Here is a 26,424-nt window from a genome sequence, read left to right on the forward strand (position 1 = left end):
ACGATCCAATACTGATATATTAGTACTAATGAAACTTTGTATTTTATTTAGATATCCTTAATTTCTAACGCCCTTTTTCTTTTCCAGCATCCCATCCAGGATACCACATTACACTGAGTCATCACGTGTCACCTAAAGTTCCTCTTCGCTGTGACAGTTTGCAGAGTACTTTTAACACATACTTTGGAAATGGTATATATAAATTTGCTGACTTGTATATATTGTTAACACCCAGATGAAAGTGCATGCAGCAGGATTATTTTTGTTACAGATCTAAGGAATATAAGTTGGGAAGTGAACAGAGATAAATGCCTGGTAGAAAAATAATGCAAATGATACTGACTCTTTAATGTGTCTATTAATAGAATACAGGTAAAAGAGAAAGTTTCTTGGTTAAAAATTCTAGAAGATTAAAACCACTAGCCTGATCTGTAAGCCATCTACTCCTCTACTTTTCCATATTATATTGCTAATAGCTAGGGCTTTAATTAAATGCTTACTAGACAGTGATACATGGAGCCCCTGGGTGGTGCAACTGGTTAAGCACTTGGTTGTTAACCAAATGGTTGGAGATTTGAACCAGCCCAGTGATGACTTAGAAGAAAGGCCTGGTGATTTGCCTCCAAAAGGTCACAGCCATGAAAACCCTATGGAGTGTAGTTCTACTCTGATTCACATGAGGTTGCCATGAGTCAGAACTGATGCAACTGGTTTGGTTTGGTTTTAGGCAGTGAAGTAGGCAAAGAATAAACAGTATGCCAGAAGTAGATAAAGTGCCCACCAATATTTACTTTCTCTCTTATGCAGTATAAAGTTCTAATTGGAAAGTGGTCACCCAGGTAGGACTACGTTTTCTAGCACCCTTGTATCTAGGTGGTACCGTTCAACCAGTTCTTGCTAATGGAACAAATACAGAATCAGTGTGTGTCACCTTCTGCCTATGGAACTTTAAAAATGGTGTGCCTTCTCCATTCTCTCTTTGCCTAGCTGCTGGCTAAATATAGAGGACTCCAAAGCCTCAGCGGAGGGCAAAGCCACAAAGTGGGAGAAACCTGGGTTTCTGAATTACTGCGTGGAAGGCTCTGCTGGGACATTTGCACTGGACTACTGGGTCCCTGTGATTTGGAATTGACTCGATGGCAATGGGTTTGTTTTTTTGGTTTTTTCCAAGAGTGAGAAATAAATGTCAGTGCATCAAGTCACTGAGTTTTGGGGGGGCTATTTATTTTTTATTTATTTTAACAGCTAGTGTTACTAAGCAAATTAGTACAAGTGGAAATTAACCTTTACTGAGTACCTATGAAGAACTTAGCACTGTGTTGGGTGTTTCATTGCATTTACTTCATTTAATTCCCACAACTGTCCACAGAAAAGAACTGAAAGGATTTTTATAGATTAGGAAGCCAAGACTTAGAAAGGTTAAGGAATTTGCTCAACATCCCACAGTTATTAAGTGGCAGGACCAAGATTTGAACCAGGGTCTATCTGGTTACAAACTTCCATGCACATTCCATTTTGCTTCACTGCAGGTCAAAGACAGGCGATCTGCTGGTGCGTGGATTAAAAAATAACTCCTGTGCATTTTTTTTTAATCCTCAAAGAAGAGCAAAATCATACACGTGTTCTCCCTACTTTTTGTGCTAGGCATCAGGTCTCGATTTACAGGGATGAGTGTGAGACAATTAGTGCATTTGAACTTGTTAGCATTTTCCAGATCAAGATGATGTTGTATAAAAACTGCCGAAAGAAAGACACATTCCCCTTTGTAACCTGCTGATAATCTTACAGTGTTTAATTTGAGCAGAGTCCAGCAACTTACGGAGGGCACGAAAGAACTGTTGCACCACGAGGTTTACAGTTAACAAAAGAGAACAGAAAGACTTACTTGTTCTCACAACAGTATGAATTTAAAGAACTATATGGGGTGTGCATTCTACAGGAAGTCCAAGTAGAAAGAAAAATGAAACACTGTACCTTGCGCACAGCAATAAAAATGAGGGGATTCATTGTAGTAAGAAAACTCACAGTTGGTAGGCAATATCACTGAGGCAATAAGATATCTGGTTGGTCTTCATGCTTACCTTTTAGAGTCACAGTGTTTAAGGAAAAAAAGTCTCTTTTTTATGTTAACAAAGTCACTCCAGTCAATCTCTTTAACTTGCCTACATGAAAAATTTAGATGACTTTGTAAAAGTCTGATGCTAAGAAACTAACACCAGTAAGAAAAATTGGTGCATCCTTTAAATCTGTGCAGTGTTCTTACCACAGAGGGTTTATTTTTGGTTTGTTCGTTTAAATAACAGGCTGTAATCATCAACAGTGCTGCAAAGAGCACTGAACATTATAAATAACTCATAAATACACTCATCTGAAAGAGGGAAACAAAAAGTACTAATTTCTTCATGAAACCAAATAATACTTAATATTCACTCTGGCTGGTGAAAACAGAAGGCATTTGGGGATGTATTCAGGGGATCAGTCTACTCAATCTGAGCAAATAATTTTCATTTCAGATTAAGTTAATTTATTGGTTGATACAATGAGGGAACAGATGTAAAAATAGTTTGAAGATTTTAAAACAGAACCCTATGTGGTGGGTTTTTATACAATATTATTGCTAATATTATCATCATTATTTTCACCATATAATACGAGGTTAAACTTTACCAAGGTTTATGATTTCAAGCATTAAATAGCTCCACAATGTATTAAATACAACAATTATACATCTGACTACTAAAATGGATAGGCTAATTCGGGAGGTTACCCTGAAATAATAAAAATTTTGAGAAAAAAGTTTTAAAAATCAAAGTTCTCACTTTCAAGCACACCTAACAACTGAGATGAACGTTAGACATGGCCTCAAGCCATACTACAGAAGTTCTCATAAGCCAGGTACTTGCCCCAAAGCTTGCCTTTGCTCATGGTCTATCCACTTCACCTTGCTTCTCCTTTGCTTATTTCCTAAGTCGTATCTCTTCTGAGCCTTTGCCTGACATAAGGAGGCTGAATTACTTTCTCTTTAAAAACTTCTGCTTCAGAAATGTTAATTACGTTTATTATGGGAATTTACAGCTATTTACTTCCCCAATAGATATTTTCTCAATATGTTCCAGCTTATTAAAGGAATTTTATATTCCAAGTACCCCGGTGGCACGGTGGTAAAAGTGCTCTGCTGTTAACCAAAGGTCGGCGGTTTGAATCCACCAGTTGCTCCGTGGCAAAAGATGTGGTAGTATGCTTTTGAAAAGACTTACGGTCTTGGTAACCCTATGGGACAGTTCTACTCTGTCCTACACGGTCACTATGAGTAGGAATGGACTTGATGACAATGGTTTTTTTTTTTTTTTGTAGAATTGTGCCAGGGTTTGTTCATTAAGAAATTACATAATAACTATTTTCCTGTTTAAGTTGACTAAATATTTTCCCCACCCTATTCCCAAGCACAAACCTTGCAAATAATATTAATTTAAGGTAATATTTTCCTTGGTATAGCAGAGATTAACTTTAGCCAAGACCAGGTCTAATGAACCCAAATTCTAATTTCTTGGGACCCAATAAAATGTTTGTTGAATAAATGTTAAGATTCTACTGGGCTCTATTTAAGTGCTGTTACTGCAAATAACTTTGAAAATGGAAATTAAAAAAAAAAAAAGCTCCATTTTAAAAGTTTATTTCATGTGGACATAAATACCAATCTTTTACTATAGACCAGGGCCTTAGGCAATTGTTTTTGATGAGATTAGCAAAGGAGGATAATGGAGGGTAATGGTAGGATTACCCAACATCATGCTTTATTTTTCTTCCTAAATGGACAGTCTTCAAAAAACCTTTTTTCTTATCTGGCACTAGGATGGTTTCTTCCTTACTCTAAATAAATAGGTATTTATTTAACTTTGACTTAGAGTTTATATCTCAGTGCCATCCATGAATGATGACCCACTGCGACAGTCCCTTTGATAATGACTTTACTTTGAAAAACATATCCTCCAATAAAAAAATTATTTTTTAATGTTAACTTTGTTCTCTTGTGGCAACGTTGGAAAACACTGTAGCCCAACAGGAAATATAGACTAAAGCTTCAAATGTAGAGCACACACACAAAAAGCCATTTTTAAAGCTTATGCCCGTCAAGTTTTCCACTTGATATAAGTCGTACACAAAGTCTTAGGCCAATGTGAACCCACGCTGTGAAAATTCTGTAGCACCCACCTCAGAAAATTCTGTTAAATATATAAACACTGCTGAAAAGAAAACTTCTGGGCACTGGAACTCAAAGGGAAAAATAAACCTGATTAAAAAAAAAAAAATCTCAAGGAGAGTTATGTAAGTACAGTGCAACAAAGTCGTAAGCTTAACTGTCCTTCACTGTAATAATATCTGAAAATAAATTGGCACTTTAGCGATCTGCTTTGATTGTCATTCTTTTTCTCAACTCACAGAGATGCAATAGTGTAAGAATAGCTTCACTTGTACCTTACAAAACTAACTGGAAAAGGGATAGGCATTATGGGGTAAGGCACTTTAAAAAACAAGTGTAACACTTTTTAATGGATTAAAAATGAACCCCATGAATTCACTTGGACCACCTAAGGAAAAGATTCTCCAAATAGGGTTTAAATTATATCTTTTTTCACCCACTATAGAGATAACTAATATCTCATAGAACATCATGAAGTAAATGTAAGAACTTGAAAATATTCTGTAAGAGCTTTACCCAATGACAACCTCCTCTGTTCTTTTCACTGTAGTACGACAGCTTTTTGAGATACAAGACTTTAATAGGGTTATAATTATAAAGTAAGTAAGAACTGCACTAAATTTGATTATTTTGCAACTTGCCAGACTTAAAAACACTCAATGGACATAGTCAAGTAATTCTTCCCTGGAGTTAAAAAAAATAAAAGCCTATTCAAGAGGAGATACCCTTGAGATTCTGACAACATATCCACACATTCCACCGCCCAAAACAATGAAGAGAGAAACTTTTTCTACAGAAAACTTTTTCTGTTAGATTTAATACTTCTATAGGAAAATTTTTTCTCTAAAATACGTATGGTTGGATAAAATCAGTAGTTAATATTAACCCAACTGTCTAATGCTATTTTTTGTTCCAGTGATGGAGAAAAACAAAGTGTTATTTTGTCATCACTACAATAATTTGGACATGGCCTTTCTGAATTCCAACCTCTGCGTAATCAAAATTACTGAAGCTAATAATCTGAATCAGTGTTTGTAAACACAGCATTCTCTACTCAGACGACCCAGGACCATGATGTTTTCCTTGTCTTTCTAGCTCTGCATCCCTGTAGCACTTGACAGTAGGGCTCAATGAAAGCTTACTGAATAAGTGAAATACAGTGCAGGTAGTCCCCAATTTATGATGAGGTTCTGTTCCCACAACTCTGTTGTAAATTGGTTCTAATATAAGTCAAACACCTGATTTTTTTTCATTATTATTGTCCTTTATTATCAGTATCTTTATAAATCTGATCTTTATTTGTCTTTGAGAGGCTGGCATGAGAATGATAGCATCAGCAAATTACATGCTGCAACTCTGTATGTAGTATATATTAGTAACGACAAGATGTTAAAAAAAAAGGCTGTCATACGGTTTGTTGTAACTCAAATACATAGATAAGTTGGGAATATCTGTATTTACCTTCTTCTTTCACACAATATTATACCACTCTCACTAATAGTACAAACCAAAATTTTATTCTTCTACCAAATGATGGCAGTTCTAAGGGCAAGGAACGCATAGTTCATACTTTTTGGGTTTATTTTCCCTGTAATCTTTTAACTGACTTATCAGTATATGTGGGGGGAAAAACTTTCTGACACTTCGTGTAGAAGATCTTAGCTCAGTTCCAACCTAATTTACAACTTCAAAAAGAGCTCTATCTGTGGATTTCTCTTATTGTGCATTCTTTTACTTGTTTTTCTATAGATTAGATTATAAATTAAAACATTACAGGACTTGTGTTTTTGAGTCACATGATTATACTCTACACAGCACAGTGGATACTCAAAATATTCTATGACGAGGAGAAAAGGAGGAAAGAGAAGGAGAGAAGAAGGTATGATGAGGAGGAGGAGAAGGAAACACCTCATCAGTAGACATACAGGAAAAACTCCTGAAAAGATAAAGAAAATGACTGGCTTTTAGGAGGATAACACTTTTGTCTCAATAGATACTTCCAAAACTAAAATTTTTAAATGAGTTCATTATTGAGTTAATTAAACTAATAATAACAAGGTGAGCTGAAAGAGAGAATCAAGAGCCAAAAACTAGAACGTGATAAAGTTGCAGCTTTGTGCTTTTACACTCCACAATCCCCATGAAATCCTATGAAAGGCTAGGAAACTCCATTAGTAGTTCAGCCAAGACTTTTGAGATAATTACAGATATAAAAGTGGGCACCTCAGATTTTAAATGCATTTGTTCAGGTTCTTTAGAAAGTTCCAAACATGAAACATATTTTGTTTGATTCTAAAAAATGCAAGCCACTACCATTATTGATTGCTTTTTCTGTAAGAACTTGGGAAAAAGAGATGGGCAAATTAGAAAAAAAAAGGTCTACATAAATCGCCTCATTCTCATGCAAATGTTATAATCTAAGAATTATTTGTTCTCCAGAAGAAAATTATATATATACTCCATATGTTTCTCACACTACCTTTATTAGGTCAAATGAACAAAACTTTTGATGAGGTAACCATAAAAAAGCAAAAATAATCTGAACAACTCGTGCAAAACAGGCCTGTACTGCCGGGGGCCAGCCTCAGCAATGAACAGGGTTACCAGAGGAGGGGTAGAGTTCGGCGAAAAAAGAAATGAGCGGTAGAGTGTCTTATATTTTCATTCTGCAGAAGAAGAAGCCTCTCTTTATTTTTTACATGGTCTTTTATATCATAAGCTTACAAAAGCATAACATCACATGATCAACAAAGGGGCAGTATAACATCATTTCCCAGAGACATAATTTTCCAAGTGACACATAGTACAGTTCCGCATACATACACAAGTACAATGAGTTTTTTGTTTAATTGAAGAGAATATTTTGTTGATATATTTATACACAAAATAATAATTGACTTCATATTGCTTTACACTTATGCTTAATCTTGCAATACCTTCCACAGTTTTTATAACAATTAATCTTTTTGCAAAATCATTGTTACATAGGCTTTGTCCATCTTGTCCAGGGTGGTCAAGTTCCTGAAGCCCAGCCACTTTGGGTTACGTCATATTGTCCACGATTATGCCAAGGACAATTAGCCCAATCTCTATACCCAAAGACCAGTCAAGCGCAGCAGTGAGCGGGGTGGACGAGAAAGTTGACCTGTAATTGGCTGAGAGATTGGCTGAGAGAACTCACTGCCTTTTGTTTTTCCACTTTTATGGGGTCATGTGTGGGTGGTGGTTTAATCACAAAAAAGGGCCTTGGTAAATACCAGGATTTCACCATCCTATTCTTGTTTTCCATAGTCGAGCTATTTGTTTTTCCCCTAAGACAACTTCATGTTGATCCCCAAGTAACACACGGGCTGTCCCTACCCGAGATTTCACCAGGGGATTATGAGTAGGACGCCCCCCGTCCAAAGGTCCCTAAATCTATAATGGAATTTTATGCTTATACATTCTGCTATATACAGGCTGAAAATGAAATAGAAACATAACACAGATGACAGAGATATTCCTGACTTTTCAGGAATTCTTCGATGTTTATGCTGGCGGCAGTGGGTGCAGAGGGGCCGCCCTTGCAGCCTGGCTCCCAGCACTGTACGAGTATATTCCAGTATGGGGAATATATGCAGCTTAAAATTAGATAACTATAAAAAAGTATTATTAATATTGAAATTGAAGTGAAATTTATATTTCTTACTTTTCAAAAAAAGTAATTTTTATAGAAAAAACAAGATACCCTAGGAAGCCCTCAAACAAAAATGGAAAGAATTCCCCACATCAAGTCCACGACAAAAATGTAAATATTTTCTTTTAGTAAAGAACTTGTTAAAATCCAACATTAGTATTATTCTTATTCACAAAGTCTATCCGTGCATTTCCCTAATGAAACAACATAAAGGAAAGTGTGATAAATATGCCTTTTAAAGAATGTAAATAGTGTTAAAACGTGTAGGGATAAAATATGTGCTGACACAAATAAACCCATTTCCATTGAGTCGAGTCCAATTCACAGCTACAGTAGAGGACAGAGTACAACTGCCCCATAGGATTTCCAAGGCTGAAATCTTTACAGAAGCAGACCGCCACAACTTTCTCCTATGGAGTGGCTGGTGGGTTCGAACATCTGACCTTTTGGTTAGCAGCCAAGCACTTAACCACTGCACCACCAGGGCTCCTTTGGCAAAAATAAAGTGGTACAATGAATCCCTTTTGGGTTACTGGATAGGTTACTAGCTGTTCTAGTTGCTGAGTAATTTCTGCTCATATTTTCCTGACTAAGGCAGGTTAAATAATTATTATAGCTCCTAAAGAAGACTACCCTCGTATCCAATACCACCAACATTAAGATTAACAGACACAATCTCATTATTCTGAAGGCAGTGTAGATGTTAACTATACATAGCTGCCTGTCTGAATTTTTGCACACATGTACATATATGCACACAGGCATGTGTGATTGAATGAGATGACTTCAAGCCAGTTCAAATAAACACAGTGGACACAAATCACAGCTGTTCATGTTAAAACGCAGATTCTGATTCAGTGGCTCTGAGGTGGGACCTGAGATTCTGAATTTCTAACAAGCTTTCAGGGGATGCTAGCCAATGTCATTGGTTCTGAATACCACTTTGGGTAGCAAGGAATGAACCATTCCTTCTTTAGACGGATACAAAATTAACCAAAATGACAATGTATGTCTATACTCAGAGTCTAATTGAAGTAGAGATGACTAAAGAAAAAAATACCATACTTTTGTGAGGCAATTCGCAAAACCTTCCTATACACATTATCGTACTTATGTCTCTCATGAACTCTGAGAAATGGGTATCATTACCATCTACTTCAGATAAAATATCACAAACTTAGTTCTCAGCCAGGATTTATACTTACAAGTGTCCATTTCCAGCCAGCCCAATGGGCTAGCCATTGTCTGTGTGTAAAGCCCCACCAGGCACAAGGACTGATTGGTTCCCATTGGTTTTGGGGATATCCTTAAGGAAGAATCGTTGGGAACTCATGCCAATTTTTAAGGGAATCAATGATAAATTTCAAGCTCCTTGCTCCTGAGTGACTTTTTAAAACGGCTTATAATTTCTCCTGCATCTTTACCATCAAGTTCCTCCAGCAGTAATTCAATTGGTAAAAGGGCCAAATCTTGAATTACTGTAGTAAACTTCCTAACATGTCTCTCTGCGCCACTCTTCTGCCCCTTCACCCCACAATCCCTCTTCTTCATAATTCAAGCCACTTGCCTGCTGACAGCCCTCCAATGACATTGCGACCTACTTAGAATAAAATCCAGGTTCCCTGGTACCACGCAATCTGCTTCCTACCTGACTCTCACCTCATTTTGGCCCACTGTCCCCTTGCTTGTGCCATTCCAGCCGTACTGGTCTTTTTTCTGATCCTTGGACATCCCAGACACCTTCTCACTTCAGAGGCCTTGTGCTTGCTATTCCCTCTTCCTGGAATCATGATCTGCCTCAGATTTCCTTATTGATAGCATCTTTATACCATCCAGGGCACAGTTTTATAAGGCACCGCCTCTGAGAGGTCTTTTCTGAGTAGCCAGTCTAACGTAACTGCCATCAGTTCCTATTTTTTTTTTTTTTTAATTTTAATGGTGACTTTATTTATTTATATGGGGTGGGGGAGAGTTGGGTACTGGCTTTATACCTAGGTCCATTCTAGAAACAGATAATGGTTTATAATTTTTTTTTTATTAACTTTTATTGAGCTTCAAGTGAACGTTTACAAATCAAGTCAGTCTGTCACATATAAGTTTATACACATCTTACTCCTTACTCCCACTTGCTCTCCCCCTAATGAGTCAGCCCTTCCGGTCTCTCCTTTCATGACAATTTTGCCAGCTTCCAACTCTCTCTACCCTCCCATCCCCCCTCCAGACAGGAGATGCCAACACAGTCTCAAGTGTCCACCTGATATCATTAGCTCACTCTTCTTCAGCATCTCTCTCCTACCCACTGTCCAGTCCCTTTCATGTCTGATGAGTTGTCTTCGGAAATGGTTCCTGTCCTGTGCCAACAGAAGGTTTGGGGACCATGGCCGCCGGGATTCCTCTAGTCACAGTCAGATCATTAAGTATGGTCTTTTTATGAGAATTTGGGGTCTGCATCCCACTGATCTCCTGCTCCCTCAGGGGTTCTCTGTTGTGCTCCCTGTCAGGGCAGTCATGGATTGTGGCCGGGCACCAACTAGTTCTTCTGGTCTCAGGATAATGTAGGTCTCTGGTTCATGTGGCCCTTTCTGTCTCTTGGGCTCTTAGTTGTCGTGTGACCTTGGTGTTCTTCATTCTCCTTTGATCCAGGTGGGTTGAGACCAATTGATGCATCTTAGATGGCTGCTTGTTAGCATTTAAGACCCCAGACGCCACATTTCAAAGTGGGATGCAGAATGTTTTCATAATAGAATTATTTTGCCAATTGACTTAGAAGTCCCCTTAGAGCATGGTTCCCAAACCCCTGCCCTTGCTCTGCTGACCTTTGAAGCATTCATTTTATCCCGGAAACTTCTTTGCTTTTGGTCCATTCCAATTGGGCTGACCTTCCACGTATTGAGTGTTGTCCTTCCCTTCACCTAAAGCAGTTCTTATCTACTAATTAATCAGTAAAAAACCCTCTCCCTCCCTCCCTCCCTCCCCTCCTCGTAACCACAAAAGTATGTGTTCTTCTCAGTTTATACTATTTCTCAAGATCTTATAATAGTGGTCTTATATAATATTTGTCCTTTTGCCTCTGACTGATTTCACTCAGCATAATGCCTTCCAGGTTCCTCCATGTTATGAAATGTTTCACAGATTCGTCACTGTTCTTTATCGATGCGTAGTATTCCATTGTGTGAATATACCACAATTTATTTACCCATTCATCCGTTGATGGACACCTTGGTTGCTTCCAGCTTTTTGCTATTGTAAACAGAGCGGCAATAAACATGGGTGTGCACATATCTGTTTGTGTGAAGGCTCTTGTTTCTCTAGGGTATATTCCGAGGAGTGGGATTTCTGGGTTGTATGGTAGTTCTATTTCTAACTGTTTAAGATAACGCCAGATAGATTTCCAAAGTGGTTGTACCATTTTACATTCCCACCAGCAGTGTATAAGAGTTCCAATCTCTCCGCAGCCTCTCCGACATTTATTATTTTGTGTTTTTTGGATCAATGCCAGCCTTGTTGGAGTGAGATAGAATTTCATCGTAGTTTTAATTTGCATTTCTCTAATGGCTAATGATCGAGAACATTTTCTCATGTGTCTGTTAGCTGCCTGAATATCTTCTTTAGTGAAGTGTGTGTTCATTTCCTTTGCCCACTTCTTGATTGGGTTGTTTGTCTTTTTGTGGTTGAGTTTTGACAGAATCATGTAGATTTTAGAGATCAGGCGCTGGTCGGAGATGTCATAGCTGAAAATTCTTTCCCAGTCTGTGGGTGGTCTTTTTACTCTTTTGGTGAAGTCTTTAGATGAGCATAGGTGTTTGATTTTTAGAAGCTCCCAGTTATCTGGTTTCTCTTCGTCATTTTTGGTAATGTTTTGTATTCTGTTTATGCCTTGTATTAGGGCTCCTAGGGTTGTCCCTATTTTTTCTTCCATGATCTTTATCGTTTTAGTCTTTATGTTTAGGTCTTTGATCCACTTGGACAGTTCCTATTTTATATTGTTTCATTTTACCAGTATCTGAAATTTTCTTGCTCATTTGTTGGTTAATTTTGAAAAAGTCTGCCACACACCGCCTATGTGCCTCAAATGTGGCCTCAGCCTCTAGCACAGCACATGGCACACAGACCCCAATAGTTAGTTTTTGAATAAATCATGTGAGAATGAAATTATTTAATGTGAGAACATGACTTTTTTTTTTATTGTGCTTTAACTGAATGTTTACAATTCAAGTCAGTTTCTCACACAAAATCTTATACACACATTGATATGTGACCCTAGTTGCTCTCCCTACAATGAGACAGCACACTCCTTCTCTCCACCCTGTATTCCGTGTCTACTCAACCAGCTCCTGTCCCCCTCTGCTTTCTCATCTCACCTCCAGACAGGAGCTACCCACATAGTCTCATGTGTCTACTTGAGCTAAGAAGCACACTCCTCACCAGTATCATTTTATGTCTTATAGTCTAATCTTAGTTGGCTTCGGGAATAGTCTCAGTTTTGGGCTAACAGAGAGTCTGGGACCATGACCTCTGGGGTCCCTCTAGTCTCAGTAAGACCATTAAGTCTAGCCTTTTTACTAGAATTTGAAGTCTGCATCCCACCTTTCTCCTGCTCCATCAGGGATTCTCTGCTGTCATCGGTGGTAGCCGGGTACCATCTAGTTCTTCTGGTCTCAGGCTGATAGAGTCTCTGGCTTGTGTGGCCCTTTCTGTCTCTTGGGCTCATATTTTCCTGGTGTCCTTGGTGAGAACATGACATATTTTGACTACACCAGATCACTTTGAAAAGTTTAGGTTGGTGAAACCCATTCATATTTCAGTGTGGTCTACTGACTAAGAGCATGAAATCAGATGGTCTGGCTAGACTAGTCCTTAGCTTTGTGGGTGTGAGCAAATCACCTGGTTTCTCTGTACTTTGTTTTCCTGTCAAGAAACTGAGAAAAGAATAATTACTGCAGAGGGCTGTGGTGAGGACTAAAAGGGGTAATGAATGCGGAGTACTGAGAGCAGTGCCTGATCTATATTAAACGGTCAGTAAACATGGTATTATTTCTACATATGTCCAAGCACTAGCCATGATGGGGAACCTGCAGGGCTCTGGATAAAGGAATAAGCACCTCTTCCTCATGGCAGCTGAGCATATGGCTGGCAGAAGTATAGAGCCCTGTTGTACAGAGATCAATAACCAAATGGAGTCAGGGCAAGGTGGCCTGAGCTAAGTACTGGCAGCATAAGGCTTGGGTAGCAGGGATGGCAGGACAAGGTTAGAAAACGGTGCAGATCACTACTCAAAGATATGAGGCTGCTGACTGTAGACACACTCTCTCATGGTCCCAGAGATGTACTACAAGGTGCACTGGGCCCATTTAGAGAATCAGGTGGAATAAGTCATAGGTGTCTTAAACTACCTCTTTACATACTGAGCGAGTAATCCCTCATGGTTTCTGCCTTGTATAATTTCTTTTGCAGCCTTATTTCTTTCATTAAGCATACAGCTTCCATTAATTTTGTTCCTATTTAAGTTGTAATTTTGGGACATTTACTTCAGAGAAAAAAGAATCATAATTTCAGGTTAAAGGGCAGATAACCCAGAGTTTTAAGTATTAAGTCTCTGAACTCAAACAAAATGGGTATCTCCACAGCTAAAAATCATACCTATTAGTAGTAACTGAAAACAGGAAGAATCACTTTTTATTCTCAGATTGCAGGACAAGAACTTATAAGAAATGGCATGCACGATCAAGCCAAGGGCTTGTGCAAACAGCATAGTGTTTAGTCTTTGATGACTGCTCCCAGGAAGTTCTGTTAAAGAGTCTAATTGTCCTTCTTGATGTGTCAGTCTTAAGGCTGGACAGTACTAGCCTCAGCTCTTTAGTTTAATATCATATACTCTTCCTTTTGTCCCTTCTTTATTAAATGGAACTGTTTGATTAATATATAACTTTATGAATGTACTCAAATAGGAAGAGGTCCACAGAAGAAGTCTGATTGGTATTAAACTCGATGCATACCAGGGTGTAAATGGCACTTAAAAATAATCATGTACTTTTTCTCAGACCAAATGCATTCTGGACGTTTGTCTCTTTACTAAGTAGGTTTTCTTAAAGGGACTACAACTGCCTCATATTTCACAAAATAATTTTTAAAAAATTTCAAAAGTGACTAAAGAATTTTAAAAGATGCATTTCATTATTTGCTAGGAAGACATTAGGGATCAATTAAAATAATATGCAATCAAGCTCTTTTTTATGATATTTATCAGTAACAGTCATTGAGTTAATGAATAGAAAAGGTTTATAGATTTTAAAAAGTCTTTTTACCAATAATTTTGAAAGATAACCACTTTTGCTGATGGTAACTTATAAAAATGATGAGTTCTACAGCATTTTTTACTTTCTAAACACTTGACTATATACAATCTCATTTCACTTCATAACAACCTCATGGGGTACACAGAATCTGGTGTTAGGTTTCCATTTTGCAAATAAAAGAACATACGCAGAGAGGTTAAGTGATTTCTCTAAGTCACGCAGTTGATTAAAGTTAGGAGCAGATGTGGGGTTTTTTCTCTCTTTCTCTAATTCAGTACAGCAGGCAATAGTTCTAGATTTTGTGGATAAGTGCAATTTCTAAAAACACTTTAAAGAGCTCAAAATAAGGTTGCCAATTTTGTTATTTTTCCAGGTAAAGAAAAAAATATACATAACTGCTACCTACTATTTCTATCATATCATAAAACTATCCTGTCATTTAATTTTCCAAAATAGGATAAGCACCTTCTTAGAAAAAAAGTAGTTCTTTAGATTCATAAAATTTACTTCATGAGAAAGTCCTACATCCAACTTCTTTCTGATTTTGTTGTGGACTGGTGAAAACCATTGTGGTCTAGAGCTACTTCTCAGACGAATATTTGGAAACCATTTCCCTCTTCCGTGCTGTTTCAAAAGTTATACTAGCCCTTCCATGTCTTTTCCTCCTTATTTTTCATAGGCTTTAAGAAGAAACCAGTAACTGCTAAAAGGTTTCCCTCTTGAAAGATGCTATTCTTCTACTGCTACTATAACAAAAGGATGTGTACCATCAATTTACATCACAATCACAACACAGAGCTCTTGTTTGACTAGGCTGAAGGTGAGCAGGGAAGCAGGAAGTGCAGAAGCAACATGGTGCTCACTGGAATGCATGGCTCCCACATTGCTTTCATAAAAAGAAAAGGCAAGAAAAATGCTCTGTGCCTGCCTTCTCACTTCCCACTCCACTTTCAAACTCACACAAGAAAGCTAATTAGCACATTGACTTCTGTCTAGGCAGAGGTCGTGCCACATCTGTCTTCACCTCCACCACAGCCCACCAGCATTCCTTCTGCCAGTCTCTGCTTTGTAGTCTGCAAGAAATTCCTAAGTCTTAAACAGCAAATAACTTCTAATTTTATAAAACTTTATAGTTAATCAGCCATTGAATTCTACTAAAAATCCAAGGGAAATGAGGTTTATGGGTCACTCTTAAATTGACACCTTTCACGTTGGCTGTGTTGATAATTTCATATGGATGTTAAATTTCAGCACACTCAAAAAGAAATAACTATCAAATCCCACCAAATCTCACAACCTTCATCAAAACATGGTCTTCCGGTGTCTGTGGCCTTCCTTGATGACTTCCTTAGCTTTGGGAAAGAGTTACATGAATGGTGTAGTGAGAGAGAAAAAAGGCACTCAATCGTCCAGCCCAGCCAGCCCAAACAAGCCCCATGATTAGTGTCACAGCACGAATGCCTCTGAACCAATGCACTCTTATGTGGTCAAGGAAGGTTCCCTTGATGATGGTCACGTTCAACAGGAAGAGCTACAAGGATTCCCAAGAGCGTCAAAGTAACACATCCCCAAAGAACTGTCAAAATAATACATTAATTACTTTCTGCTTCTTTAATATATACCAATTTCAACAATGACAAAAAAAATTTCTGAGATAAAGTTAAATGCCTGTATATCACTAAATGATCACACCTTAATAATACTATTTATATTTGTATAGTGTTTTTTTTTTTAAGGTGTATACCCACTGCTGTCGAGGTGTATAAAACATTTTCATATATACCATTTCTTTAAAAAAATTTGAAAATATTGTAAGGGAGGCAATATTATTTCCATTTTATTGGATCAGAAACTGAGGCTCAGTGAGGTTGTATGATTTGTTCAAGAGCTAGAACCTGAACCCAGGTCCTTTGACCTCAGGTTTATGGGTCTTTCCACGGTACACACTCTTCACAAGGAAAGTCACCTCTAAATGTGAGCCCAAGAACAAAATGAACAACCACAGCTGGCTTCATTTCAATCAGGGCAGAAAGCCAATCTATCAATAACCTCTTATAGAAGGGCTGCCTATAATATTAAAAAAAAGGACGGGGGGATGTGGGTTAAAACTCCTGTGTTTTCACAACCCTACTATATCCAATGTTGTTTGTGTTCCTCCTGTTCACTTCTCTATAATTCATCACATAAGCCTGACAATATAGGGATGGCTATTTTTTTTTATAAACCCAGGGAAAGAAAAAACACTGGCTAATCATAAGAGAATTTATTTGGAATATAAGTAAAAATTATTAATAAGCGATCACTTTCATTATACCTTCTCCCCCAAGATAACTACTTTTGTGACACTAAATTTTAAAAATTCATGTAAATGTTGTTAACCACATATTTTTGTGGTTTACATAATGGGCAATGTATATTCCATATTTTCCAACAGCTACCCAAAACACACGAAACAGGTTATAGACAATCTATACTTTGCAAAATAAAACAACAACAAAGACAACAGCTAAATAAGAGACTCATAACTTCTAAGTGGTTAATGGATATTTATTAACTACATAAAAATATAATCACCATTGCATGAAACCTTTATAACAAAAAGCTTGTCTATTTTGAGTAGACTAGTCTTAGAAACCAAATTAGGACTGTGTTTTCTGAAATTAACAGCTAGTGTTAATTCAAACAGTGTTAACTAATGCTAACATGATTATTAGGAACATTAACTTTGCAGCTTACTTTGACTTTTTTTTTTTTCCGTCTTTGATTTTAGGTTCTGTTCATGACTTAAAAACAGAACAACAACAATAAAACCCAGAATTGTTTGGAATCATTTCTAACATCAGGACAAATAAGCAAGGTAAACTAGGAGTGGTTACTTCTTTGGCCCAAGTGCTCATCATTTAGCTCAATTAAAATGTTAATTTTTACATATGTGAATAAATAGCAAAGGAGCAAACAACTGGAGGCGGCACTGTGTGCTAGCAATCATTGCGGGTGGGTAAACTGACAACATGTAACTGCATATTAAGACAAATGTAGAATTTAGACAAAGTATTCCATCTCTTTTCAGATGTATACTTTTAAACCTCAGGAACTGTTTTCAGTAGATGTCATGCCTTTTAACTTGAAAAAAGATAAGCGCAAATAAGCTCCCAATTGTCTCCCCAATATGTAAACCACATCTCGGGCTGCTGTCTCTGCTACTCCTTTGAAGTTTCCCTGAAATGTCATGTGTTGTGAAGACTGCTGTGCATAAGCAAGACAATTTGCTCACTCTCAGAATTCTTACCGGTTTCCACTGCTATTTGGTATCCAGCCTCTAGTCTCCGAGATGACCTTTCCAGCCTCTCTGTGTTATCGAGCAGATGTGCCCTCTGAAAAAGAAAAAGGGAAAAAAATCAGACGGCCGTCTACAATGTTCCTTTTTTTTGCCTTTAAAAAAAAATAATGCTTTCGTATGCCCTAACATTTAAGGTGGGGGGGAGGGGGGGCACAACCCATTATAGATAATTTTTAGCAGGCCTTCCATTGTAAGAACCACTACAATGGGCAGATTTCCAATCAATTGTGTATGGACCATCCACCTTTTTGTTTTAAAAGGTAGGCTCATGTCGTGTGTGGCCACAATGAGTCTTACTCCAAAACACCGAGAAACATACAAAGACCAGAGCCAACTGGCTCTCTTCTGGCTCCGCAGAGCTGGATGTATGAGACACTTGCATTGCTCAATGATCCCTATTTAAATTTATTTTTTATAAAATGCAACCATTTCAAAACCCATTTGTGCTTTTGATTCCTACACAGTAATTTTTAAATAGGAACTTTATTTTTAGGAGAACGCTCCTCAGTCTTGTGCAGCAAGATGCCATATAGAATAACGTATGCTGCTAACACAGAAGACTACATCGCAGCTCTAGTTTTAAGGCCACTTGGAGCAACCACCAAGAAACAAGACACACATTTTGCTCCATGCACACAGATGTACAAAACTGTGCACTTATCAGCCAATATATGGCACTAGATTTGAAGGGTACTTTTAGCACATGGTGTTTTAGTTTATGAACTAAAATTATATTATACAGTATACACCTATTTTATATCATACCTGACGGAGAAATAACAGGATGTTCTCCAAATTCTGAGCTTCTAAACTGTTTTTTTTCTCTTTTCTTTTTTTAATCCATACATTAGATATACTGAGGCTGCCGAATATTTATAAGCTAATCTTGGCTGTAAGCGGATAAAATATACCCATGTACATGTAGATAGATGTGTGGGTGTGCATAGATTCATATACTTAGAAATGTATGTATATGCGTATCTGTGTATTTGTGTGTTTGTACATGCACGCATGTATTTGTATAAATTACTACTTGCCCCCCTGAAATCAGCTTCGGTACCTGGTCAAAAGAAGAAACACAACCACAACTTCTACAACTTTGTGTTGTTGACAGATGTCACTTAAAATCGAAGAAATGCTTTCTAATAATAATAAAAAAGGAGGTGCCACACATATTATCTGAGTGGCTGTCGAGCGAAACGATCTACCTTGCTCTAATGAGCCCCCATGGATCTTGGAGATGCAAGCTGTATTGACATGCACACTTAAGCTAATACACCTAGACCAGTGCCTCCAAGCTCTAGCAGCCAGGGATGCTGACAGAATATCTCGCTTCCATCTTCAAAGAAAGGAAGTGATTAGTATGTTATCATTACCATTCAAAACGTGATTTCCTTATTCCCTCCCGGCATAGGTGACACATCTGAGATGCGGCCAGACGTTGGAGGCTGCTAAAGCCACATCAAAGCTTCCCTTGAAAAAAAAAAAAAAAAAACCTGGGGTGGGGGGGATGGTTGCAGGGGAGGGAATCATTAAAACAATGCATTTAGAACAGAGAGATAGGACCTGATATGAAGGTCAGAAAGCTGCAAACGGTCTATAATAATTAATAGAGTTGTCCAATATACAGCGGAGAAATTAAGAGAAAAATTGCCCCTGCCCCCCCCACAAAGAAAAACAAAAACAACTAAATAAATAAAAGGGAGAACGGAAGGAAGCCTTCTAATATCATGAAAAGCAAAATCACTAAAGACTATAGTTGAGTTCCAAAAAAGAAAAAAAAGAAAGACACAAACCCAGCAAGGGGAGCTCCATGTGTTTGGCACTGATTACTATTCTTAAATAAAATTAAATACTTTCCTAAGCTTGTCAAAAATAGCTTTCCTCCTCCTAATTCTCTCTGCATGCAATGGTTTTGGAGATAGGGATCCCTCTTCCCTTCCGCAACTACTATTTTCTACCTTAACAAAGGGCTTTCACTTCAAATTAAGGATTCTCTAAAAAGATACCAGTTAGATCTGTGAAATCAAGAGTAAATCTGAATTTTAATCCAGAATAAGAGATCAAAGATTTTGGATTTATTTTCATATTGAGAGAAGTCCCCATGATAAAAGAAAACATTTAGCTACTGTGGATTTAAAAAAAAAAAAAATTCAAAGAACAATCCTGGAAATAGACATTCTAATTAGATGGTAACATATAATGTATGAAATAAAGCATTTAAATGCAGAATGATTTTTGGGATTCCATGAAAGGGAACCAAATCATATTATGCAATGTGTGGCTAAAACAGATACCTAAATTTCTAAAAGAATTTGTCTAAAAAATATGTATATTCCCAAATAACGGGAGTAACTCTTCCCAGGCCAGCTCAATTTTATCAGAGTAAATCTGCACACTAGAGGACTATCCGTTTACCAGCAGCTTTCCAGCAGGATCTCACTTTGTATTTTGGAACCTCTTCACTGAAGTTAAACTAAAATCAAGTTCTTGTAACAGCGGCGCTATTTACATTGTTCCCTTAGTTGTACATTGCCCTGGTCTCGGAGAATGAAAGGAAATACGCTACAGGAGCAGCTGATGCTTTTAACTTGCCCTCACACTCCATCCCAAACTCATTCTCTCACCCTCTTCTCAGCCCTTTTCAAAGCAGGTAAGTGAAGCTGTGCGGGGGCTTCAGACAGAGCTCAACGTGTGTGGGGAGCTGTGCAACGTGGAGGGAGAGCTGGAGATGGAGGATTCACACGGCGCGCGCGGCACAGCCAACGCCGGCTCCTCGCCTCTGCACCACCAGGCTCTCTTCACGCACGCTCCGTCCGATCTGAGACCAAAGACAGCACCCCCAGAAAGGACTGGGCACACTTTACTTTCAAACACAGCAAAACATCACATCTCTGAGCAGAAGGGTGCTGCTCTTCGTAGCCTAGGTACAAGTAAGAAATCTGGGGTAACTTTCGCTATATGATTACTATTTGAATCCCGGCGAGAAGCAGTCACTGCTGAGCAAACCATGAACCAACGCAGTGTCATCACCGTAATCTATCCTATAAATATCAACGCTGCATCCATATCAAAGACGGTGAGAAAAAATCTCCCAGTGCATTATTTCATTAGTTGTGCGATCTAATTCTTCCAATTACAGTCCCATTACAGGTGACAGTTCTGCAAACATGCATTCCAGAACCGTAACTGATGAAACTGGTGCTAGGGGCACGGCAAAAGAATCAAGCCATCAAACAATACTACATTTTAAAAGAAATGCAGACGTGACAGATTCGGCTTTTAGAAATAAGACTTCTAAGTCCACACCACTCAGCTTAATAAAATATCTCTTTGGTTGAAAATGCTGACTGTAAAAAGGCACAATATTTCATCAGTCATATTCACTGCTTAAATTTAGGGCCGAGAGTTTCGTGGCAATTTTTTGTATAGGTTTTCAAGTCTATCGTTAGGTTCCACTGACATCTGAAAATCCACACTCTACCTAAACATGAGTATATGCAAATACGTATGAGCAGATACTCGGAAAACTACTGCGATGTATCTATCACCCTCCACAAGAACAATCTTATACACCCAAACTGCACTGATTATTGTCACTTAAGATATATATACATGCTTCTTCAGAAGGAAGGTAGACAACACAAAAAGTTGAGGCTTTTGTTTATTTCCCCCTTTCATTGTATATATCATTATTACTTCCACTATGAATGGGCATCACTAATGCATCTTACATGGGAAGACTTGTTGAAAACCATAATCTATAAACCTCTAAATCAGCATTCACATCACCTAAAGAATGACATACTAATAATTAAAAAAAAAAAAAAAAAAACTTTCTGGGAAAGTCTCCAACAAGGGAGTCAATCTACACATAAAAACAATTCATAGTGCTCTGGTTATCACCAGCAATTAGACATTAATTTTCAAATTGCAATATGGGCCATTATTTTTTGCCCTAATATAAAAGTGTCAAAACTCAATCTCACTATATAAAAAATATAATAACTGTTCTATCTTTGACAGGAGTACCAAAGAATATTTGATATGTGTGGCTTAATAAACAACAGAATCATTCAGCATCCCTCATTGATATGGGATAAAATTATAAACACTGCTGCAAATATTTGCTGGGCCACAAAAAGAGTCTGGAGCTGCATTATGGAATAGACTAGCAAACTCAGGAAAATGAGAACTCACTTGGGTGCTATTCCCTACAAAAGGAAAAGTGTCTAACAATGACAAGAGCTTTGGCTATTCTTAGGTATCTGTGTACACAGACTAGTAGGGCATTTATAACATACGTGTGCTTCCCCAGAAGGATAATAAATCCATGGTGTCTTAGGATTCTGGGTGAGAAAGCAGTTGATTTAAAAACAGCTTTCAGTAAAGTATGCCAGAATATCAGGAAAAAAAAGGGTTAAATCATATTTCCTTCTTTGAGAAACCAACACAAATAAAGTAAACCTAAAGTTAGAGTCTATATTAAAACTACATCCAAGTATCATTTTAAGATATTCCTTTATTTTTCTTAGCCTTTATATGTACTTTTCCCTGATGCCACCAAACAACAATGCTGCCTGTGATAAACATGCTTAGGATACAGTTGTTTTTAAAAGATGGTCAGCAGAGAACATTTCTAAGCAATATAATCCATGAGTTTGCTATGTATACAGTTCCCTGGAAAAATTAACCTGAAGATCTACTTCAGATTTAGAAAATGAATTTTATAGGGAAAAGCAGAATTAAAAAAAAAAAAAAAAAAGCTAGGACGTACTCACCTCTTCACGTAATTTTATCAACTGCAACACGAATGCACAAAAAAAAAAAAGATAAAAAGGAAAGAAATGGCAGGAAAGAAAGATCAGTTGTGTGACAGGATACAGAATTAACATTGACAATTTATCTGTTTACATGTTTAGCATTTAAAAATCACAGACAAACACATTAAAAGAACCTAAACATAGACTACATGCAGAGTTTTTTGAACGAATAAAGATCACTTTCTCGCACTGTCACATTAAACAAAGAGAATAGTGTGAAATTCTCTTTTAAAGTACATCTAAGACACCATCATGAAATAAAGGGGAACGACTTCATAGAAGTCTATATTATAAAGAAAGAAAACAAGTTTACTGTTCCTCTCTTCTAAGACTGTACCACTGAAGAGGTTTTGTATATACAAGTTTTCAAGATGTTTCTCTATTTTGAGTCGTGACAGCTGATTTCATATTTTACCTATAAATGAAAGTGATTAGTAGTTCATGCTTTGATCCCAATGAGTATTTAAAACAACAAACTATTGTTTATAATGTCATATGTGTGCCTACTCTTAGTAACAGAATTGCATTTGGAGGTAATATTTTATTTCAGAATAAAATATGCCAGGCTAGACAGTACTTTATTTAGGACACAGTATCTGAAAAATATTTCATTATCCTTAGAAATATAGTGCATATCAGAGTTAATTTTTAGGGTTTTGTTCTGCTTAAGGGGCTACTGCCATCACATGAAATTTTTTTAGTTTTTGAATAGTTTTTTCATTTTTCAATTTGTTCGAGCGTCTTATAATTTGGGCCATCTCAAAGCAATGAGCCATCTTACTTTACTTGTACTATAGTCTGTTTTCACTGAAGTCAAATAACAAACCAACCTTTACTTGTTAGTAAATTTTCCTATGACAATGGAGAACATTTTTCTATTTTCTTTAACAGATAAAAAACAAGTTGCTTAACTTTTTAGAAACCAGAAAAATGAGATAATCATATATCTGGTTCATTCTGTAAGTGTGTGTTTGTGAGTTTGACAGTATTCTAAACCACAAATATCACTGCACAGTTGATATGGCTCCCACGGTTTCTGCACTGAATAGAAACTGAAACCTATGTTATAGTCAACTGTAAACCACATTCTGGGTCTGAAATCTGCATCCTCAGCAATTCAGGTCCACAACTGATAATTTTTAAACATCCAAATATCGGTAACATCTGTTATAACACTTGACATATGCAGGCCTATAAATTAAACTATTGCTTTGGGAGAAACGTGCCATGAATTGCTCACTATACGTCTTTCTAAAAGTATCATGTTTACTGTCGCCCGGATTTCTCAATGCTTAATGCTGTTTTTGTCTCCAATTCCAGGGAGCCAGTATGCATTCCAGCTTATTCTGTTATTTCATTTATTATATAAAAAGTGTTCCAAGTACCAAAGAATGAGACTTCAAAATTGTTATGAAACCTTTATAAAAAGGATAGAGAATCTATTATATAATGTCTCACAGTGCATTTAAATGAAACTTTTAATATTATCCTTTTAAAATACACAAGAAGTTACATTATTTTTAAGTGATATACTCTTCCTCTTAGCAACAGTCCTGTGTGTACCAGCAAAAACATCTAATCATTTCACGTGAAAAGTTCCCCTGAAAAAGTTAAATTTTAAACTAAAATGTCTGGCCTATCATATATCGGAATCTTTCTCTTTGCTATCCGAACATTATGGGATAAAAAAAGGCAAACATTAATTCTTCTCAGAGACGATCTGGGCATTGATCGGACAGCTATCTTTTCTTTCTGGGGATACCATTCTTCAGTTGACTATGATACTTAAAGGGCCAAAGTTTAAAACTACTCCTCAGCAATGGAGACCATTTGGGGCATGCCACCCTGCCATAATCAATGAGTGTTTAAAAATGCTCCCCATTTGTTTTTACAATAGGTTCCAAACAAAAAACGTTCTATCTTGTTTGTGCTGCATGGCTGCCTTCAAGCTCTACACCGGATTTGTAGCTAAGCTAGGTCATGGGAGGGTTTTTAATCTTTGTGTGTGTATGTGTGTGTGTTTAAGTTAGACTGTGAGTTATTCATTCAAGTAAACAAAAGATGGCAATGCTTAGACTACCCCGAAGTTCTAATTTCATATTTTATTGAGTTACCAGCTCCATCATAGACGACATGAAAGTGTGCAATGCCACCATGTTGAATTACGATAATCAACATCTTTTTCGAAACAAAGATTTCTCCCCCAATGCAGAATTTGATACAAGAGGTAATCTGTTCCTTTGTGGGCTGAAAAAAATCTGGTTTACGCTGGCTTGAACCAGTGGAATCTCTTGTGTTTAAGCCTTCTGCTGTGACTAAAATCAAAACTGCTCCGCAGAGCATGTGAGGGTTCATGTGCGCGCCTCTGTGTGTGTGTGTGTGTGTCTGTGTGTGTGTGTGTGAGGTGCGTCACGTGACGCCCAGAACTACCGAATTTTTTTTTAAAGCTGATAATGCGACAGCGGTCTCTGTCCGCACACAGATAACGAATAAATGCTGAACTCTATTAAACGCCCTTTACACATTATCGTGGGTCGAACACACAATTTTCTGAACTTATGATGACAGTCTATTTATTTTGCTATAAACCCTCAGCACGTAACGAACAGATTTGTGCCTGGTAATGATCTGCTCTGCCAGGGCTATATGAAATGATACCGACCTTCTTTAGATCTTGGGGAATTAAACTGACCGACTTCACCCCCTGGTCTGGAGCTCAAGTTTGACACACTTTATGCACAGCAAGCCCAAATCGGAACTTAAGAGAACCTTGTATTAAAAAATTAAGCAATCATATCTGTTCAATATTGCTTTACCACAAAAATTTCGGCACGTTTTGGAATATCCTACACTTTATATATTGTTTTGAACCTTCTATTTAGGATTTACTCAAAGTCACTGATCAATATAATTTTGCATATGGAAACCGAGAGGCTATTAGTGTTCAAAAAGTAGAGCTTGGAACCTCCAATATGTTCCATTATCATCTCCACTATGGCAAGCTTGTGATTTAATTCTATAAGTTGTTTTCCCACTTTGGAGAATGGCTCCCATGAAATTAAATCCAGTTAAAAACCATTAAAGTTTCCACTCTAAATACAGCAACACTCAAGAACTCTACTCTTTCAAAGAAATAAAATGTTGCCATCTGGAATGGCAAATGGGCCATTTTTTAAAAAACTGAATGATAATGCTGAAGACAAGAGTCCTTGCAAAGCTGATAACCGAAACAATTGAATGTACACAGTAAATAATTTTGTCCCTTCTTTGTAAATTAGGGATGAGCTATATTTGTGTGTAATGGATATGAATCAGAAATAGATGATACAATGTAATTACTTTGAAATTCAATGAAATTGTGTATCCTATTAGGAACACCAAAAATGCATTTAAAAAATTCATTTCTGGAATTTTTACATATCTAATCGTGGCAGAAATTTATATACACCTAAGAGTTAATACACTTTCTAGTTAATTGGCAGATTATAATTGTATTAATAGCCAAATTTTAGATGCATTAAAAGCTGCATTGTAAATAGAATAAGAAATAATTACTGCATTCACATCTGTCTAACTCTCCACAAAGCCACTCTACAGAAGATGTGTATATTATATTGAAAATAACTAAATTGTCAGTACTTACTTTACTTATTTTTAACCATTGCTATAAACTTATTATTTTCCTTTTCTGATCTATGTTTTTAATTGACAGATATATTCCAATTTCAATTAAATGAGTATTGCTATTTTTATCACATTTTGTCTTCATGGTTTCTCTGTATATTAAAAGATTATCATAAATATTACATGCAAAAGAAGTTCTGAAAATCAATTTATCAAAAATTAACTTGAAAATAAACTTACTTATGGAAAGAAAACATTTTCTTAGATAAATTATATTTTATCCTACCCCCACCCCCCCAAAAAAACCCTATCTTCTCAGCCACTGAGCGACAAGAATTAATATGAAGAGCCAAGTTAAAATCTTTTCTTGCTTTAAAGAAAGAGCTTCTGTTTTGATCCCATAGTCTGAATGAACACTGGTACAGATTAAAGAGTTATTCTCAAGTGACCATACCTGGATAAGC

At 37.1% G+C, this 26,424-nt stretch overlaps 1 protein-coding gene across 24 annotated transcripts in view; it reads right to left on the reverse strand.

Moving 5' to 3' along the window:
* Positions 1-26,424, reverse strand: part of VTI1A (vesicle transport through interaction with t-SNAREs 1A) — a 373,592-nt gene that overhangs the window by 269,063 nt on the left and 78,105 nt on the right. For 18 of the 24 annotated variants that reach the window (XR_010318057.1, XR_010318060.1, XR_010318062.1 and 15 more), the window contains exons 5-6: positions 22,295-22,315; positions 17,463-17,547 (exon numbers count right to left, since the gene is read on the reverse strand). Coding sequence is in view for 16 of the 24 variants with exons in the window: in XM_064269324.1 (XP_064125394.1) it covers positions 17,463-17,547; positions 22,295-22,315 (106 nt within the window). In the remaining 8 variants the exon portion in view is untranslated. The remainder of the gene's footprint in view (positions 1-17,462; positions 17,548-22,294; positions 22,316-26,424) is intronic. The other 6 variants (XM_064269325.1, XM_003409117.4, XM_023546736.2 and 3 more) reach the window with 1 other exon arrangement.

The sequence above is a fragment of the Loxodonta africana genome, chromosome 16, assembly GCF_030014295.1.
Source record: "Loxodonta africana isolate mLoxAfr1 chromosome 16, mLoxAfr1.hap2, whole genome shotgun sequence".
Lineage (NCBI taxonomy): Eukaryota > Metazoa > Chordata > Mammalia > Proboscidea > Elephantidae > Loxodonta > Loxodonta africana.